Source organism: Tamandua tetradactyla, chromosome 14 (genome assembly GCF_023851605.1).
Source record: "Tamandua tetradactyla isolate mTamTet1 chromosome 14, mTamTet1.pri, whole genome shotgun sequence".
NCBI lineage: Eukaryota > Metazoa > Chordata > Mammalia > Pilosa > Myrmecophagidae > Tamandua > Tamandua tetradactyla.
Window position 1 is genome coordinate 48038584 of NC_135340.1, and position 22181 is coordinate 48060764.

Sequence of the window (22181 nt, forward strand, 5' to 3'; positions counted from 1 at the left end):
TAAGATGCAAGGTATGGGCCAAGGTTTGTACTTTGCTTATGGATGTCCAATAGTTTCGGCATCACTATTAAAAAAGTCTACCCTTTCTCCATTGAGTTGCCTTGAAATCTTAGTTGAAAATCAAACAAATAAGCATGGTCTATTTCTGGGACGCTCTATTTGTTCTACCAATCACTGTGTCTATCCTTCAATTGATATCACAATGGCTTGTTACTATAGCTTTAAGTCAAATAGTGCAAATCCTCCAACTTTTACAAAATGTTTTTGGCTATTTTAGTTCCTTTGCTTTTCTATAAATATTTCAGAATAAGCTAGTCAATTTCAATAAAATATTCTGAAATTTTGACTGGGATTGCATTATTGGTAGAGATCAATTTGTAAGGAATTCACCCCTTATTACTGAGTTCTCTCATTCATGAGCATGGCGTATCTATTTATTAATTCATTTTAATTATGCAGAATTCCTTGACATGTTTTCAGAGTCCAAATTGAAATTAATTTTTTTAAAACTACCATTTGTTAAGTTTTGGTAAAGTATCAAAGAAGAATATCCCCAATTACTTGAAGAAGTTATCAAAATATGCCTCCCCTCTCGTATCTTGTTGGTAGGAATGTAAAACAGCCACTGTGAAAAACAGTTTGGTAGTTCCTCAAAAAGTTAAAGACAGAATTATCATATGATCTGACAAATTCATGTCTAACGCAATATTTATATATGCCTAAAAGAACTGAAATCAGGAACTCACACAGAATACCTGTACCTCAATGTTCGTATCAGAATTATTCACAATAGCTAAAAGGTAGAAAGAACCCAAGGGGCCCACTGGTAAATAAATGAATGGCAAAATGTGGTATATTTATACAGTGGAATACTTTCAGACATAAAAAGGAATGAAGTTCTAAAACATGATAAAGCATGGATGAACCTTGACATCATTATGTTGAGTAAAATAAGCCAGAAAGGACAAATATTGTATGATTCCACTTATATTAAACATCTTGAATAAGCAATTTCATAGAGATGGAAAGCAGATTAGAGGACACCAGGGTCAGACGTTAAAGGAAGAATGGGAAGTACTGGATTAATAGGCTGAGATTTTCTGTCTGAAGTTATGAAAAAGTCTTGAAAATGGATGGTGGTGATGGTAGCACAATATTGTGAATGAAATTAACACCACCAAAGTGTACACCTAAAAATGATTAAAATGGAAGATTTCGTGCTATATATATTACCACAATAAAAAAGAACAAACCACACGTTTATGCAAGACTGGATTTTCTTCCTTTACTTCAGTGAAAACATCTCACAACAAACCGAATCCGGAAGGTAATATGCAAGTCTAGTTGTTTTTGCTGAAGACAAATATTAAAGAAATTTGAAATAGAGGTGATGGTAGTGTATGATAGTGAGTACAATTAACAACAATGATATTTGGGTATGACTGTGGTTGAAAGGGCAAGTTTAGGGTCATATATGTCAATAGAAGTCACACTAGAGGATGAAACATGGACTGTGTAACACAGTGACCCTCTTGCGGACAATGAGAGTGGTTAATAGTACAAATATAAGAATGTTATTTCATGAATTAGAACCAATTTAAGATACTTTTATAAGATATTAATAACAGAGTAAAAATACAGGGTATTTTCATTATATACATTGTATAGGAATAATAATAGGGTAATGATGGGTAAAAATATAACTATAGCTGACCAAGGACTATAGTGAATAGTAATATATGAATATTCTTCTATCAACTGCAAAAACAAAAAACAAAAAGTAAAAAACCCAATTATGCTAAGTGAAAGACCAATCATAAAGAACTATACACTGTTTGACATCATTTAAACAAAATGTAAATATAAATAAATTTATGGAGATGGAAAAAAAAACTGTTTGCTCTAACAGAAATAGATTACTGGTTATGCAGGCTTGAGAATAACAGAGGGATTGAGGGGTACCTGCTAAAGGGCAAGGGATATCCTTTTTGGAACAATGAAAATGTTCTAACATTGACTGTGATGATGACTGCACAACACTGAACATACTAAAAGCCAGTGATTGTATACTTTGGATGGATTGTATGTATGTGAATATATCTCAATAAAACAGTTTTAAATATATCTGTATATTTCAATAACAATATGTATGCTAATATATAATGGATTTTTATTGATGTTTTTAAATGAAGTAGTAAATATATTTAAATGTTTCCAATTTTAACTTCTAATAATAGTAAATATCAATATACCTATTCATATAAACAGAAGTTCTTTTTGGTCCTCAATAATCTTTTAAGGGTATAAAGGAGTTTTAGGGGAAAATAAATACTCCAGATAATTATACAACTAAATTAAATGTGAAAAGCCAAAACTATAAAGGTGTTTAAAAATTGACAATATTTCTCTAACCTTATGATGAAGAAGGCCTATTTATAAGGCACCTGATATTATTACAAAAAAGATAGACAGATTTGACTAAAAATTTGAAACACATTTGCAAGAACAAAAGATGCTACAAAGTTAAAAAGTTAAGTGAGAAACTAAAACTACATGCAACATGAACTAGACAAAGAATCAGGATCCAGAACTGATAAAAGTGCCTTAAAAAATCAGTAAGACTAACAATGGAAGACAAAGTAGCAAAGGAAATTCACTAGAAGAAATGCAAATGATCAAGAAAAATAGAAAAACAGAAAATTAGAGAACACAAAATAAGACACTGAGTTTTTCTTTAATCATTAAATTTGGCAAAAATAAAAGACTAATTTACCTAGTGTGGTAGGGAAAGAAATAAGTCCTCATATACTGTTGGTTTAAGCGTAAATTGGTACTGCCATTTCTGAAGAAACTTTAGCAGTATACAGATTTAAACACATATTTCCCTTTGGTCCAGCCATTCTACTTCTAGGAATTCGTACCAAAAATTTTTGCATTCAAAATAAAAAGGAGCTTATTGCAGAATCGTTTGTAACAGCAGAAATTTCAAAATTAAAGACTCATCAACAGGAGAATGATTAAAAAGTGTTGTAGACTCATTTAATGGAATTCTATGCAGTATTAAAAGAATGAAGTAGAGTTATGTGGTATTATAGGAGTTACTATTATATACTCCTATCAAAATGAACAATCCAACCAACCTGTTTTTCTTTCTTTTTTTTTTGTATGCTGTGCAGTTGGGGGTCATATTTCATTCCTTTTCCATAAGAATATCTTGTTATCGCAGCACTGTTTGCTGAATGTTTTTTGTTTGGTTAGGGTTTTTTTGAGTGTATGGACCAGGAATCAAATCCGGGCCTCCCGCACGGCAGGCAAGAATTCTACCACTGATGTATACATAAAATGGACTACTGGGCAGCGCAAGAAGGAATGAAGTTCTGTGGCATGCAGCTAGGTGAATGAACCTTAAAGACTGTATACTGAATGAAATATCAGAAACAGAAAGACAAATATTATGATGCCTCACTCATACAGACTAACTATAATATAAAAACTTGGTGAACTGAAGTTGAGAGCATGGGGTATCAGATCAGGGTCTATTGTAAAGGGTCTAGACTGTAAGCTCTTACAGCAGTCACATATATTCAGGAGTTATAACTGTTATTTCTAGATTCTGAAATACTGAATTCTGAGATATATAACCTCGTTGTTCTGAGAAACTTAGAATATTCATGTGACACCTGAGACTCAGAGTGCTGAACTATGAAAGTCAGTGATGCAAATGTTCTAAGAATGATCACAGAGATGAATATACAACTATGTGATGATATTGTGAGCCACTGATTATACACCATGTATGGACTTTGTGTGTGTGAAGATTTGTCAATAAAAATATTTTTTAAAAAAATCTACTACTGAACTACTTATGCAGCCCTAGTTTGTTTTCTTTGAAATGGTCAATGAACTACATATAATACTCCCAAAAGTTAAGGACAACGGGGAGATAACTAGACCACAGGTTAAAAGTTAGGGCTCAGAAACCAGACTAGTTTTAAACACTGTCTCTGCCACTTTCTTACTGGTGACCTAGGTTAATTACTTAATTATTCTGTGCCTATTTCCTTATATGTATATAAAATGGTAGTGTCACCTCACAGAAATGTTTTGAGGATGAAATTATTTACATACTTAGTAGACTGCCTAACACATACTAAGTAAATATTTATTATTATTACCATTTTCTTTCAAAAGCATATTAACAGTTAAGTGCCAGAGAATATTACTGATTTCATAAATTGTAAACAAAGCTTTCCTAAGTCACATCTCTAATATCACATATAATGAACACTTTTTGGTTTCTGCTATATTGTATTTATGGTTGATAAGATTATATCTGTATGTTTTACTCTAAGAAAAATTTAAGATCTAGGAAAATTAAATAAGTTATAACGAAAAATACAGATTTACAAGAAAATAAAAGAAAAGATGGACAATTATCTTTAAGTGATTCAAAGATAAATTGCTGGAGGGCGGGCCGCGGTGGCTCAGCGGGCAAAGTGCTTGCCTGCTATGCCGGAGGACCTCGGTTCGATTCCCGGCCCCAGCCCATGTAACAAAAACGGAGAAACAAAAATACAATAAAACAAGAAAATGTTTAAAAAGATGTTTCCCTTTCTTCCTTCCTTCTATCCTTCCTTCCTTCTCTCTGTCTTTCCTTTAAAAAAAAAAAAAAAAAAAAAAAGATAAATTGCTGGAGAGAATGTTTTTTTGAAATCAATAATAGTGGCACAAGAAGTAACATTATCTAAAGCAGTGCAATAAATTATAAAAATGATTAAAAGCTACAAAGAACATGAAAATTCAAGGAACATGATACCAAAAGAGAATATATAGTTTTCTTTACCTAAGAGGTCCAAAAAACTTAACCAAGGATTCTCGAGTATCTACTTCAGCCACATTTGACAAGGCAAAATCATAAAGTTCAGGGAAATGTGCAAAAGCAGCTCTCTAGAAAAGAAGAGTTAAAAAAATCAATAATTTACATCTACATATTAATTCAACTATCTATAATCTGTACACTATAAATGGAAATTTTTTTTTTTTGCATGCTGTATGGCAGGGGGTTATATTTCATTCTTTTTCCATGTGAGTATCCCCTTATCGCAGCACCATTTGTTGAATTTTTGTTTGTTTGTCTGTTTGTTTAGGAAGTTCAAGGGCTGGGAACTGAATCTGGGTCTCTCACGTGGTAGGAAAGAATTCTACCACTGAACTACCCTTGCACCCCCTAGAAATAATATTTAAAAAAATATTAACGTACTTTCCTTTCTTGTATGCTTCTTATATGTGACCTCTCACTTATTTAGCCAGAGGCATCCAGTATAATGGGAAAAACTAGAATTGTCTTAGCAGAAGTGTAAAAACAAAGAGTCAGTGTTCAATTTTGTACTTCAGATACTGGATTTTGAATATACATGAAAACAGTCAAGGTAACCAGTTTCAATGATAGGAGGAAAGAAAAAAGAATAACTAATAATAAAACCTACTTTGTTTTCAAGTACTACCCTAACAAAACTAAGAGAACATCTCCAGGGTAAAATCCCACTGAAGAGACAGCGTGGAGGTGAGAATAAAAGAATAGCATCTATGCCCTGTTTTTGTTTGGAACTCTAGTAAAGGACTTTGCAGGGTAATACCCCAATCAGCATAGGGTAAGGGGCAAGAAAATGGAAACAGTGGAACTAGAATGATCTCATAAGAGAGTATTAGAGATAATATATTTAGTCTCCCTTTATTCCCATGTGATACAGACAGGATCCATGAGTTTTCATATGCCCCACTGTGGATGCAAAGAAGGTAGCCATGGTTATGGGTGAGCCTATCAGGGGATTTCAACAGATAATGACAAAATGAGCCTGTAGCCCAAACCTGAAACTGGGCGGTCCAAGAAAGAAATGAACGGGAGGCAAACTACAAGAAAACTCAAATGTTAACTAGAACAGAATTGGGCACTCATCAGCAGGGAAGACAGCCAAACTCCTTGGGATATCATCATGTCTTGCCTGATGATATAAGAGAACAGACGACATGCTACACCAGATACGGTAACTTCAAGGCGGAGATGGACAGAAAAAATGCTACTATTCAGAGATAATCAGGAGAGACACCTGAGCTGAGACAGTATGCAGATCGCTTCTCTTCCAAAACCATGAGGTTATGTTAGTGTCCCCATGTATTCACATCCCATTTTGGGAAAAAAGAAGAGACTCTTTGAGAGAGAGTGGAATTGACTATGAAAGAAATTTTGAACCTAAGTTTGTTTAACTTAAGTTTGTTTTACAAAATAGAAAGAACTGAATTTACTTTAAATTGGTCGATACAAGCCACTTTCTACCATCAGAGGAAGCAAAGCTTGAGAACACAATAGAAAAAAAACATAGGTTCTTGCAGGGGGGTGCATATCTGAAATGTCAGTCTCACTACATATGTTTATCTTAAAAATGTACAAAATGCTTATGTATACTTTGCTATATGTTGAAATATTCTTTCATAAAATAAAACTGATGGTAAAGCCAGTATTTACAACCAAAGTGGACCAGTAATTACTATTTCTGAGTATTAGATATCAATATACTGATACTCAGGCCATGGTGGCTCAGTGGCAGAGTTCTTGTCTGCCATGTCAGAGACCCAGGTTCAATTCCCAGTGCCTGCCCAAGTTAAAAAAAAAAAAAAAAGAAAAAAAAATATATATATGAATACTCAAGACAGAGTGAAAGTCAATTTTTTTCATGAATTATAGCAAGATTTTAAAAAATTTAATATAATAACACTATTAAATAAGTACCTCTTTTAGCTGTACTATACAAAACATAAATTATAACATGACCCAACCTTATGGAACAAAAGCAAAGGCTATAATGCACCTCAATTACCTGTAGAGAAGTAATTCTATCATAGTGAATTGTGGTCATCTCATTCTCTGTCAGAGCATTTCCAGTCTGGTCATTAATTTCAAAACCCGTGTAGAACTTAAGCATGTCCAAAAGCTGGAAGGATACATTTAAATTAATAAACTTTGTGAACCTAAAAGTGAGAAAGCATGAACAAACTTTATTTATTATAAGTAATAATAATATGCCCATATACCTTCTCAGAAATGTTGGAAACTTCTGGAGTACACACTTCCAACAAACTTCTTAGAACATATTCTAAACAAGTTTAAAATATATGCCTTGTAAATATACTATTAATAATCTATTCCAAAGACATGGTTTTCTATAAAGAATTAAACTAAAATCCTAATGCTTAAGAGTCAGGAAGAGAACCTAATCAAAGGAAGTCAGGCATTTTAATTAAAAAAACAAACAAACAAAAAAACTCTATTTTTTTACATAACTATAAATTTATAAAACAATACAACTAAAGAGAACTATACAACTAAAGAGAACTCATGAGATGTTTTACTGAGGCCACTCAGAAGAATTTTCTAAGTAAGAGTTTTGGTGATGAGTAATTGCAGATATTCATCTTTCTATGTTCCTCTTTTTAGGGAAAAACAATAAGGTGGAAAGTCAAGTTATTTGTTTCTCTCAACAGTCTTTAGGGCCCTCAAGTCCTTTCTCTGGCATAGTTCTTGCTGCTAATGAGGCTCTGTTTTCCTCCTATGCATAATCAATAGAGCCTACTGGCTGTACTCATCCCAAACCCTTATTATTTCTGGTTGTAACATATGATAGATCAGAATTAGAATATTAGTGTATTTTAATACAGGCAGAAAATCGCAGCATAGAAATTAAAGAAGAGATGAAAAAAAGATGAATGCTCAAAAATACAGGACAAAATTATTCTTAAAAGATTATGCATGCACACATAAAAAGTGAATCTCCCATTAACTTATTGAAAAATAAGCCTTAAAAGTATCATGCTATTTCTTCAAGACACTGGAAGAAACGCAACAATACTTTCCTCCCTACTCAAGGCAACAGATTAAGTGCCTTATGCTTCTGTGCTATCATGTCTCTGTCACCATCATTTCATGGAAAGAGAAAGGCGTAGCATTGGGGTATAGTTCACATAAAAATTAATGCTTATCATCTATTATATTCCACAGTTACTTCGTTACTAATATAATAGGATAATATGTGAATATATGGGACTACATTCCCCAAATCATAATTTAGGTGAATAATAAAACTACACATCATTAACAAAAGATTATAGTATTTAATTACTAAAACCTACTTCTACAAATGCATTCATTTTGTACAAGACTTTATTTTTAAAATGACTGGTTAAGAATTAATATTGTTCAATTCATTGAAAACATGAAAACAATAGAGAAAATCAATAAGGCCAGAAGTTGGTTCTATGAGAAAATCAATAAGATTGATGGGCCCTTAGCAAGATTGACAAAAAGAAGAAGAGAGAGGATGCAAATAAATAAGATCAGAAATGGAAGAGGAGACATAACTACTGACCTCACAGAAATAAAGGAGGTAATAACAGGATACTATGAACAACTTTACGCTAATAAATACAACAATTTAGAGGAAATGGACGGGTTCCTGGAAAGACATGAACAACCAACTTTGACTCAAGAAGACATAGATGACCTCAACAAACCAATCACAAGTAAAGAAATTGAATTAGTCATTCAAAAGCTTCCTAAAAAGAAAAGTCCAGGACCAGATGGCTTCACATGTGAATTCTACCAAACGTTCCAGAAAGAATTAGTACCAACTCTCCTCAAACTCTTCAAAAAAATCGAAGTGGAGGGAAAACTACCTAATTCATTCTATGAAGCCAACATCACCCTCATACCAAAACCAGGCAAAGATATTACAAAAAAAGAAAACTACAGACCAATCTCTCTAATGAATACAGATGCAAAAATCCTCAATAAAATTCTAGCAAATCGTATCCAACAACAAATTAAAAGAATTATACATCATGACCAAGTAGGATTCATCCCAGGTATGCAAGGATGGTTCAACATAAGAAAATCAATTAATGTAATACACCATATCAACAAATCAAAGCAGAAAAATCACATGATCATCTCAATTGATGCAGAGAAGGCATTCGACAAGATTCAACATCCTTTCCTGTTGAAAACACTTCAAAAGATAGGAATACAAGGGAACTTCCTTAAAATGATAGAGGGAATATATGAAAAACCCACAGCTAATATCATCCTCAATGGGGAAAAATTGAAAACTTTCCCCCTAAGATCAGGAACAAGACAAGGATGTCCACTATCACCACTATTATTCAAGATTGTGTTGGAGGTCCTAGCCAGAGCAATTAGACAAGAAAAAGAAATACAAGGCATCAAAATTGGAAAGGAAGAAGTAAAACTATCACTGTTTGCAGACAATATGATACTATACGTCGAAAACCCGGAAAAATCCACAACAAAACTACTAGAGCTAATAAATGAGTACAGCAAAGTAGCAGGTTACAAGATCAACATTCAAAAATCTGTAGCATTTCTATACACTAGTAATGAACAAGCTGAGGGGGAAATCAAGAAACGAATCCCATTTACAATTGCAACTAAAAGAATAAAATACCTAGGAATAAATTTAACTAAAGAGACAAAAAACCTATATAAAGAAAACTACAAAAAACTGCTAAAAGAAATCACAGAAGACCTAAATAGATGGAAGGGCATACCGTGTTCATGGATTGGAAGACTAAATATAGTTAAGATGTCAATCCTACCTAAATTGATTTACAGATTCAATGCAATACCAATCAAAATCCCAACAACTTATTTTTCAGAAATAGAAAAACCAATAAGCAAATTTATCTGGAAGGGCAGGGTGCCCCGAATTGCTAAAAACATCTTGAGGAAAAAAAACGAAGCTGGAGGTCTCGCGCTGCCTGACTTTAAGGCATATTATGAAGCCACAGTGGTCAAAACAGCATGGTATTGGCATAAAGATAGATATATCGACCAATGGAATCGAATAGAGTGCTCAGATATAGACCCTCTCATCTATTGACATTTGATCTTTGATAAGGCAGTCAAGCCAACTCACCTGGGACAGAGCAGTCTCTTCAATAAATGGTGCCTAGAGAACTGGATATCCATATGCAAAAGAATGAAAGAAGACCCATCTCTCACACCCTATACAAAAGTTAACTCAAAATGGATCACAGATCTAAACATTAGGTCTAAGACCATAAAACAGTTAGAGGAAAATGTTGGGAGATATCTTATGGATCTTACAACTGGAGGCGGTTTTATGGACCTTAAACCTAAAGCAAGAGCACTGAAGAAGGAAATAAATAAATGGGAACTCCTCAAAATTAAACACTTTTGTGCATCAAAGAACTTCATCAAGAAAGTAGAAAGACAGCCTTCACAATGGGAGACAATATTTGGAAATGATATATCAGATAAAGGTCTACTATCCAGAATTTATAAAGAGATTGTTCATCTCAACAACAAAAAGACAGCCAACCCAATTACAAAATGGGAAAAAGACTTGAACAGACACCTCTCAGAAGAGGAAATACGGATGGCCAAGAGGTACATGAAGAGATGCTCAATGTCCCTGGCCATTAGAGAAATGCAAATCAAAACCACAATGAGATATCATCTCACACCCACCAGAATGGCCATTATCAACAAAACAGAAAATGACAAGTGCTGGAGAGGATGCGGAGAAAGAGGCACACTTATCCACTGTTGGTGGGAATGTCAAAGGGTGCAACCACTGTGGAAGGCAGTTTGGCGGTTCCTCAAAAAGCTGAATATAGAATTGCCATACGACCCAGCAATACCATTGCTAGGTATCTACTCAAAGGACTTAAGGGCAAAGACACAGACGGACATTTGCACACCAATGTTTATAGCAGCGTTATTTACAATTGCAAAGAGATGGAAACAGCCAAAATCTCCATCAACAGAAGAGTGGCTAAACAAACTGTGGTATATACATACGATGGAATATTATGCAGCTTTAAGACAAGATAAACTTATGAACCATGTAATAACATGGATGGACCTAGAGAATATTATGCTGGGTGAATCCAGCCAAAAACTAAAGGACAAATACTGTATGGTCCCACTGATGTGAACGGACATTCGAGAATAAACTTGAAATATGTCATTGGTAACAGAGTTCAGCAGGAGTTAGAAACAGGGTAAGACAATGGGTAATTGAAGCTGAAGGGATACAGACTGTGCAACAGGACTAGATACAAAAACTCAAAAATGGACAGCACAATAATACCTAATTGTAAAGTAATCATGTTAAAACACTGAATGAAGCTGCATCTGAGCTATAGGTTTTTGTTTTGTTTTGTTTTGTTTTGTTTTGATTTTACTATTATTACTTTTATTTTTTTCTCTATATTAACATTCTATATCTTTTTCGGTTATGTTGCTAGTTCTTCTAAACCAATGCAAATGTACTAAGAAATGATGATCATGCATCTATGTGATGATGTTAAGAATTAATGATTGCATGTGTAGAATGGTATGATCTCTAAATGTTGGGTTAATTTCTTTTTTTCCGTTAATTAAAAAAAAAAAAAAAAGAGAAGGGATAATTGGAGATGAAGGGATACAGACTGTACAACGGGACTGGATATAAAAACTCAGAAATGGACAGCACAATACTACCCAATTGTAATGCAATTATGTTAAAACACTGAATGAAGCTGCATGTGAGGTATAGGTTTTTTGTTTTTGTTTTTTTTGTTTTTTTTTTTCTTTCTATTATTGTTTTAATTCTTATTCTGTTGTCTTTTTATTTCTTTTTCTAAATTGATGCAAATGTACTAAGAAATGATGAATATGCAACTATGTGATGTTATTAAGAATTACTTTACATGTAGATTGGAATGATTTCTAATTGTTTTGTTAATTCTTTTTTTAATTAATAAAAAAAAAAGAATTAATATTGTTCAATTCAAATATTGAGAAAAACTTACTTTAATGTCATACCCTGGTACTCCCAATATATAGCAAACTAAAGATAACTTAAAAAAATTTTTTTAAGAAAGTATATTCAGATATATCAATGCTCACCTGAGAAAAAAGATGGCCATCCTCCTCCCTACGAACAAGACTAGAAAGGTAACAGTGAACCAAAAGGTGAGAATCATCCAGGATTGTATTAAACCAGCGTCTCGTTGGGAGAAGAGCCTAGAAAAAATTAATACCATGGCAATAAGTTTACATGTATTTCTCAACTAAGGAAGCCTACCAATATTTAACTCAGAAGTGTTAATCACAAAGTATCCTACAGTCATCCCAAAAACACATTAGCAGAAAGCAAGGGGTAAGGGTCATCCTGTAAATAAATTCACTATTGATGTTGATAGCTTTAAAAACAATAATGATGACAACAGACTTTTAAGATAAAGCAAAAACTAAAATCCAGCATTGGAAGGAATCTCAGATCATCCCAGCCAGTAGTTTCAAACAAAATCCTACATGAAATCCCAGTATGTACTGTGTGTAGGTTTAAGAGAGGAAACTCTGCTGGGAGAAAAAGGAGTGGGAACTCCTAGGTGGAGACTCCTTTCACATTTTCCTCTACCCTCTTCCCTTATCACAATCAGTAAGACAATGTTGAGTTTAGTAGACTGAACTGTGTACCCAAAATTAGAAATATTCTTAATCTTGATTTGTGCTCCTATAGCTGTGAACCCATTGCAGATAGGCTCTAGTAAAGATGGTATTTTCATCAAGGCATGGCCCAAATGAATGATGGACCTTAATCTGGATTAGCTGAGTCATTTATAAACAGATTCTGAGACACAGAGAAAGCCATGGCAAAGAGCTGGGCACCAGAAGTTATACAGACAGACATGTATGTCATATACACAGACATAAAGAACAATGGAAAAAAACCTGAGAGTTCAAAATTAAACCCTCACATCTATGGCCAACTGGTGTTTGACAAGGGCACCAAGTGCACTGAATTGGGAAAGAATAGTCTCTTCAACAAGTAGTCTTGGAAAATCTGGATATCCATATGCAAAAGATTGAAGATGGACTCCTACCCTCACAACACATACAAAAATTTACTCAAAATGGATCAAAAACTTAAATGTAGTAGCCAGAACTATAAAATTCCTAGAAGAAAATGTAGGGAAGCATCTATAGGAACTTGTATTAGGCAATGATTTATTACACTCGACACCCAAAGCATAAGAAACAAAAGGAAAATAGATAAATGGGACTTCATCAAAATTAAATACTTTTGTGCATCAAAGACTTCATCACGAAAGGAAAAAGAATGAGGGAAGATATTTGGAAACCACAGATTCATAAAGTTAATACCTAGAATATATAAAGAAATCTTGCAACTCAACAATAAAAAGACAGACAACCCAATTTAAAAACGGGAAAAAGACGAGAATAGACATTTTTCCAAAGAAGATATATACAAATGGCCAATAAGCACATGAAAAGATACTCAACAACATTAGCCATTAGAGAACTGCAAATCAAAATCACGAGGTATCATTTCACAACCATTAGAATTGCTGCTATTAAAAAATTACAAGTTTTGGAGATAATGTGGAAAAATAGAAACACATTCATTATTGGCAGGAATTTAAAATGGCGCTGCTGCTGTGGAAATCAGTTTAGCACTTTCTCAAAAAGTTAAGTATAGAACTACCACATGATCTGGCAATTTCACTTCTAGTATCTACCCTAAAGAATTGAAAGCTGGGACTTGGACAGATAATTGCACACTGATATACATAGCAGCATTATTCACAGGTGCCAAAAGATGGAAGCAATACCAAAGGTCTATCAACTGATGAATGGATATACCTAAATGGAATGTTATTCAGCTGTAAAAAAAGGAATGAAGTTATGATACACATGACAACATGGATGAATCATGAAGACACCATGTTGAGTGAAATAAGTCAGGCACAAGGACAAATACTATATGATCTCACTGATAGAAAATAATTAGAGAAAGTGATTCATAGAGTCAAAAACTAGAATACAGATTATTAAAGGCTGGAGCAGGGGTAGGGAATGGGGAGTCAATGCTTAATTGGTACAGAATTTTTGTTTGGAGTAATAGAAAAGTTTTGTTAATGGACAGTGGTGTGGTAGTACAACACTGTGAGTGTAATTCACATCACTAAATTATATATTTGAATGCGGCTCGAAGGGGAAATTTCAGGTTTTATATATATGTTACTAGAAAAAAAATTGAAAAAAACAACTTAGGACTATGACGTAAATTATGAATCATAATTATAATAATTATTAATATTCTTTCATCCATTGTAACAAAGACACTACACTATTACAACGTGTTAATATAGGGAAAATAGCATGTGTGTGTGTGGGGTATGGATCTCTATTTTCTGTATGATTTTTCTGTAAATACAACTCTAATTAAAAAAATATATAAATATGAGGCACACTTAGAAAAGTGAGATTATTAAAAAGATTATCATAACCCATAACCTCAACCACTATTAAAAACTCTATGAAGGGGAATTAAAATATGAAAAATAAACTGTCATTGCTGAGCTCATATTTAATAACTATACTAAATGCCGTTATTCTGCAAAGAGTAGCCCATGTTGGATGAGACAGTCATCTAAAAACTTGAAGGGCCAATTACCTTTGACTTCCTTCTCTATGTAACACCTTGAAACAAATTAAGGCCAGTTTGAAGTGATAAAGAAATATTTCAAAATAGTCATATACTTAGCCTCCTTAATGATTCTATAAAAGAAAAGTCACCACAGATTTCTTACCTCTAAATCAATCATAAGTTCAATGAATCTTTCACAGTAATGAACTTTGTCCATAGTGACAGGTTCTAGAATAAGAGAAAATGTTAGATTTTTTACTAGGTCATTTTTTTGCACTATAGCTTAAATCTGGCAGTTATTTACTTAATTGTCATTTAGCTCTTATCCATCAAGATTGCATTAACTACAATTCAGAAGAAGGACCTCACTTGTATTTCAAAATCAACAGGACTTACCCTTGTAGTTACCTAGACAGAGCTGAGAAAATTAGAAAATTAGCTTGGTTCAGAAGCACATTTTAAAAATCAGGTATGAAAAGATTTTTTTTTTTTTGCATGGGCAGGCACCAGGAATCGAACCCAGGTCACCCACATGGCAGGCAAGACTCTGCTTGCTGAGCCACCATGGCTCATCCTGAAAAGATATTTTTAACGCTAATTTAATGACTATAGTTTGAAAAGCTTGGAGATATAACTAGAGAAATGTTTTTTTTTATCATTTTTGTTTCACTCTTCCATATTGTTTTTATATCCCAAACTTCTAAAAGTTCTGTAACCTGCTTCAACATATACACATATAGCTTTAAAATGCCTTAAAAAAAGAGTTGGAAAAATACACATTAAACTAATCAGAGGGGTAATTTTTATGACTTTTTCCGATGGTACATGTATATTATTATTATTTTTAAGAACATGTACTACTTTTGACATTACAATGTCAACAAAAAAATATTTTTTAAGCTCACTATTTTATTTATGCTATTCATAAGCTTTTCTTAACGTACTATTTTGAAAAACATTTTTGTTTTTAAGTAATTATAATCTGTGGCATGCATGATATGAAATACTATCAGAGTACAGTAGCTTTCTTTTCCCTAATGCCAGGATATGGTCTACTATTTTGTCAGCCAAAACCATTCTGCCAAGATTATTTCAATTTAAGCAGGAAATAATTCAGGTCTCTAATGGTGCTTAGGCTATGGCTATCCAGCAGTGACTAATATGTCACCAGACCTGTAGAAGGCAACCAACATGTGCACATATAAACCCATTTCTTTATCTGTAGTGTACAGGAAAATGCAAAACTTCATGTGAAAGAAAAAATATGAATACTTTTGCGACCAATATATGCAAATGTTTATTGGAATCCTTCCAGTTAATATATGCCCATAATCCAGGCCCTAAAATAACAGAACAGAATTTAACAACTTAAAAAAATGTTAGAGAATATCTATTCCAGAACATTTACTCTAGCTCTTAATTTTCCAGTTGAAAAACTGACAAAGAAAAATACTTTATGGTGTATAGTTAGAGGCTATGGTAGAACTGGACCAAAGCTACAGCCAGATTTCTTAAGAATTAGTCTAGGTCATAAAGATGTATAAACTAAACAATTTCAGTTTGTTAACAGATTATGATTAAAGTTTAGTCAAGATCAATCTAAGAAATTTTGCTTCCTGACAATACGTAAAAAATGGTGGTAACAGCCATTGGTTTATAAACTGCTAAAATTACTGCAGGCACCATATTGTTGTTGTTTGCTTTTTTAACCTTTCCAGATGACCCTAGATAAACATTCCATAGCTAGAGATATAGATTTTAATGACCTTAATTACTAAAATTATTAGTTGTTCTACTTACTCATTATTATCATTTGTGTCAAGAAAACCAAATCTTAGTCCCCTTTCCGGGTTTAAGCCACTTAAATGAACGATCTAAATACACCAATATCAAATTACTTAGATTATAAAATTTTGACAATTTTTTCTTTATACTATGGTTGGTAATAGTATTATGCCCCAAATTAGGTACAGCTGACTTACAGTTTCCTTTTCTCAGTGAACTGTGGATATGATTTTCAATTGTAAAACATTACTTGGATGGTTTGAATTATAAGTACTGCTGTATTGTAGTTTAAATAAAGCTACAATTTCTGATTAAAAAATATAAATATGGTCCACTGACATAGCTGTTCTTAGATTGTATTTCACCTGTGAAATAAAATATTATCAATGGCAAATATACCTTTATTAAGTAAACAATATTTTATTTGTATTCATTAAATGTTTAAAAAATCTTGCACACCAGGAGTAATTAACCCTTTTTAGTGTACATGTATGGTTGCATATAAATATGCATGTATATGATATTCATGGAATATTTTAATACAGTATGTACTATACAGAGTATATATTTTTCATCAATAAATGGGGACTGTGAAGAAGGAAAATCCTTCCTGTTTCACTTTCTATACTTCTATTTAATTTCATCTTGTATGCTATATCTCAAAAATAATTCTCCCCTTTCCCTCAAACCATATTTGATACCATTTGAAACTCTATTCAATAGCTTATTGTAAATGTCATGGGGACAGAGGACAGGATCTGCAACTGAATTGTTCACCTTTGTATCCTAATGTAAATAAGCTAAAAAATATTTGCTAAATAAATGAACATTTCAATAAGCATTTGGCACTTTTAAAATAACCCTCCAAGGCCGGCACGATACTCAGATTGATAGCATAGTTGAAAAAGAGAAGACATATACTCTTTCATCATTACAATTAAACAACAATTCTAAGTGTCGTAGTTAAAAGAGAGATGAGTGAATATAAAGGAGCATCTGAACAAGCTAAGTAAAGTAAGCTGAGTAAAAGGAGATAGTTACCAGAAAGTGGGACTGATTTCAGCACAGAAATAAACTTCTGGATAAGTTGTGAAAGAAATCTTCTTTCCCGATAGGCCCTAAAATCAGAGATTACATTAACCAAACTAGTTTTGAAAAAGAATTGTTATTTCAAAAGTAAATTTTCAAATATTGAACATGCTTTTCTTACACTGTTGAAGTGCTCCATTTCTCTCTGAAATTGGGAGTATAATTTGCACACAAAGCTTCTTTATAAGTAAATACAGCATTACTTATGAAAAGAAGAGTCCATTACTGGCCTAATAAGGCATCTAAGAACGCTTCGCTTTCTCTTACTGTAAAATAATTTTCACTTGTGATTTAAGGATCAGGATTGGAAAAAGAGTTTTCAAAACTGCATTTATACTTTGTCCTTAACATTATAAATCTAAAATTTAAATATGTAGTTAAAAAGAGATGAGCAATTTTATAATTTAACACATTTAAAGTATTAAATATGATCAAATATTACAATGTCTAAAAATAAATGGTCATCTGACATTTTCTACTCATTCTTAATTTAAGATACACCGTGTAGCAATTAATCAACAAACAAGGATTAGGTATTAGATACCTGCAAATGATTATGTCAGCCCTGAAGGAAATACATAAGAGGAGAACTAAACTCTACCTGAAATAATGAGTCACACAATGTAAAGACAATTAGTAGTAACTAGTAAGTTACTACTATCTATCTATCTATCTATCTATCTATCTATCTATCTATCTACCTACCTACCTACCTACCTACCTACCTACCTACCTACCTACCTACCCACCCACCCACCCACCCATCTATCTATCTATCTATCTATCTATCTATCTATCCACATACACCCTAGACACCTCTCCCTAGAGTTTGTATAGTATGCAATTATTAAAACAAGTTGAGGGCAGGCCACGGTGGCTCAGCAGGCAAGAATGCTTGCCTGCCATGCCAGAGGACCCGGGTTCGATTCCCAGTGCCTGCCCATGTTTAAAAAAAAAAAAAAAATACATATACTAACAACAACAACAAAAAAACCAAAAAAACAAGTTGACATTAACTGAGCACTTACTATGCCAGGATCTGAGCTGAGCTATGTTAAGTATTTCATACAAAAAATCTCATATAATACTGACTAGTCCTATGAAATAGATACTACGTCCCAATTTTACAAGCTTTTAGTGGTATTCTAGTTCCCACTGGATAAACTCTTATCAAAAACCTGTTATTTTTCTTGATTCTCCAAATTGCCCAACTGCTTTATTTACTGCTTCTTAGACACTCCTTGCCTGAGTGGACTTTTCTCTCCACCCACCTCAGTTGAAGGTTAACTATTTAAAAACACTCCCAGATCACCCCTACTTCAGGCCACAGAGCTTTCCACTGATGTCCTAGAATAAGTATTTTTCTGCTATTTACTGATATGGTAGTTACTGTATAGTGGTTTAGAGTATGGCTTCTACACTCAGATTTAATGGGCCCCAGGTTCAATTTCTTAATGACCTTGGGGAAGTTACTTTACCTCTTTGAGCTTTATTTTTCATGATTCCTAAATTGTGAACTGCCTTATTCACCGTCTCTTAGACATTCCTTCCCTGATTAGCCTCAGAAAGACAGAGGGAACAAACCTCTTGGAGTATTCAGATCCTTTCCCTTGTGTCCTGTGTCCTACCAACAGTATTTTGTTCCATGAAATAAATACTATCACAAACTTTTATCCAATTAATGATACATATTATTAGTAGAAATAATCCATAAAAATAAAGTGGACGAGAGGAAAAAAACTGAAATGGTAAAACTTAGGAATGCCTAAAGTGCACAATGATGGTGATGAAATGTGCAAACAGAATGTTTTTGCATGAGGGAGAACAAATGAATGCCAACACTGTCAGGTGCTGAAAATGGGATAGTATACAGAAAAAAATAAAATCAATGCAAGCCAGGGTCTAGAGTTAACAGTAACACAGTAATATGCTTCCATTAAATGTAACAAAGGCAATATGCCAAACTAAATGTCAATAAGTGGGGATATGGGGGAGGGGTATGGGATTCTTTGCAGAAGAAAAGGAAAAGCCCTCACACAGATTATGATTGCAAAGGCATGCTATGTGATTATACTGGGAATCACTGATGTTTTATTAGGCTGGATTGCATGATGTGAGAACAAAACTGTTTAAAAATAAAAAAATAAAGCTGATGACAAAAATTATACATAGTAAACATTGTTTCTGATAAACTTGACAGAAATAATTATTCCATTTAAGAATAAACACTTTGATAACAGCTAAAAGGCACATGATAAAAATGCATTGATTAAAAAAATGCACTGATCAAAGATGAAGAAAGAATTAAATCTTATAATATTTAGATCTGAATATTCTGTATTTGGATTTGCTGACTATAGGAACCACCAAAGAAAACTCACAAGTAAAAGCTAAAATTAGGAAATTTTTATTTGGACAAAGAAATTTGTCAATGAATCAAACATCACATAGAAAATAATTTCAGTAATCAACCAAACGTTAAATTGGCTCAGTGTAATTTATACTAAGAAATGCTTTCTAAATGAAAATGCTTCAATGTCGAATGATTTCTTTTTAAAAATTCAAATTCCTTCAGGTCAAATGACAGAATGACGGAATCAAATTTCCTGGACCTGTTAAATACAGGTGGTAAAAAAAGAAGTTGCTGTGATCCCCATTTTCAAGTTGCTTTCAAATCTAATGGTCAGGCAACTAAAGACTGCTAATTGCCATGATAGGACACCATATTATAGATTTAGTATAAGGTACAGTAGTGGAACAAAGGAGAGAGTAATCAATGCAAGCTGACAGGAAGGGAAAACTTAACAGAGAGGATGCTCTATGGCATCTTGAAGAATGAAAAGGATTTAAAGAAATTCACCAAGTGGGAAAGAAGAGAAAGACATCAAATAGGAAGGAAAAGCATGTGCAATATCAGATAAAGACATTTATAACACAACTGAGGCCTACAAAGTTTATAAAGTCATGAAGTTTATGAAGATTTTAGATCCTGGCTACATTTACTCTCTAATACTAATTCTCTCATATTCTTGGTGGTTTCAACACCTATATACAAGATCCTTCCAACACCATGTCTTAATTCTTGACCTCTCTGCTAATGACCTTGTCTTTAGCCCATCTCAGCCACCCATTCCCACTGGGTATATCTGGATTTTCTAAATACTAATAACTGTAACCCCTCCATAATCTCAGTTTTAAGTATTTCACATTCTAACTACCATCTCCATCTTTCAGGCCCACGCCTCAAGTAATCCAACAACAAACCTTCTATCCCACCTAGACCTATAATCCATTGAGTAAATTATCTTTTCATTGTCCCCTCACCTTCTCAAGTCTTTATCTCTCTATTTACCAAGCTTAAATTACATGGTACAATTTTATCACTTTCTTGCGTTCATCCTCAACTTCCTTGCTAGTTTTCATCATGCTCATGTGATTATATCCCAAACTCAATTAAATCCAGTTTTCCAACTACCAGTTAAGTGTCTATATGCCTACTTCCATAGTTGAACATGGCTGGAGAAACACATACAAATATGTAGATTAGCCTCACTTAAAATACTTGATCATTAACTTCAGGTGATCCTTAAAAGCTGTACAGTGCTCCCCAAGACTGTCCATGTGCCAATCTCAGGAACCCATGAATATGTTACATTATATGGCAAAGGCGGAATTAAAGTTTCTAATCAGTGACTGTAAAATGGGGAGAGTATCCTGGATTAGTAAATAATCACAGGAATCCTTAAAAGCAAAAGTAAGAGACACAGGACAAGTCAAGGTCTGAGCGATGAGAGAAGCTTGAATGTCCATGACTAGTATTGAAGATGGAAGGTGGTCATGTGCCAAGGAATGTGGGCAGCTTCTAGAAGATAGAAAAGTAGAAGAAATGGATTCTCCCCTAATACCTCCTGAAAGGAATGCAGCCTTGTTACCTGACATCTTGATTTTAGGTCAGTCAGACCCACATCAGACTTTGAACTAGAGTTGAATTAAGAGATTACGAGTTGTTTTAAGACACTAAATGTGTGGTAATTTGTAATAGTAGCATAGGAAACTATAAAGATATCATCTTTCTATCTACATTTCCCACCTTGGTCCTCTCAATAATATGACTGACTCCCAAAATTATATTTGGAAATTATCTATCTATCTCCACCTACCTATCTATCCATCTACCTTTCTTTCTATCTATCTCTATATCTATCTATCTATCTATCTACCTACCTACCTACCTACCTACCTACCTACCTACCTACCTACCTACCTACCTACCTACCTACCTATCTACCTACCTACCTACCTACCCACCCACATACACCGTAGACACCTCTCCCTAGAGTTTGTATAAGCAATGTCTAATCAACATCTTCTCTTGGATGTCTGTAACTCAGAACCAGTATGCCCAAAACTGAGCCTCTGTTCATCGACCCCAAATCTTCACAGTGTATAGCAGTCTTCATATCAGGGCATGGCAATTCCATTTTTCCAACTGCTTGAGCTAAATTCCTGGAGTCACTAAGAGTCCTCTCTTTCTCTCATATTCTACATATAATCCAACAGAAAATCCTGTCAAAATATATCCACAATCTGACTACTTTTCCCCACGTCCACTGTTAGTACATTCATCTCTTCCTTGGCCTATTGTATTTCCTTCCAATTAATCTTCCTGTTTCCACCCTTGCCCACTTTAAGTCTATTCTCAACACAGCAGCTAGAGTAAGCTTGTCATATAAACAATCATATCGCTCCTACGTGAAAAATTTTAAGTTCTTT

The 22181-nt window shown here is 33.6% G+C and overlaps 1 protein-coding gene across 1 annotated transcript in view; it reads right to left on the minus strand.

The window, feature by feature from the left end:
• AQR (aquarius intron-binding spliceosomal factor) overlaps nucleotides 1–22181 on the minus strand; it is a 129204-nt gene that overhangs the window by 84550 nt on the left and 22473 nt on the right. Inside the window, exons 9-13 of the mRNA XM_077127386.1 lie at nucleotides 17361–17437; nucleotides 14698–14762; nucleotides 11987–12103; nucleotides 6876–6989; nucleotides 4844–4947 (exon numbers count right to left, since the gene is read on the minus strand). Of these exons, the coding sequence (XP_076983501.1) occupies nucleotides 4844–4947; nucleotides 6876–6989; nucleotides 11987–12103; nucleotides 14698–14762; nucleotides 17361–17437 (477 nt within the window). The remainder of the gene's footprint in view (nucleotides 1–4843; nucleotides 4948–6875; nucleotides 6990–11986; nucleotides 12104–14697; nucleotides 14763–17360; nucleotides 17438–22181) is intronic.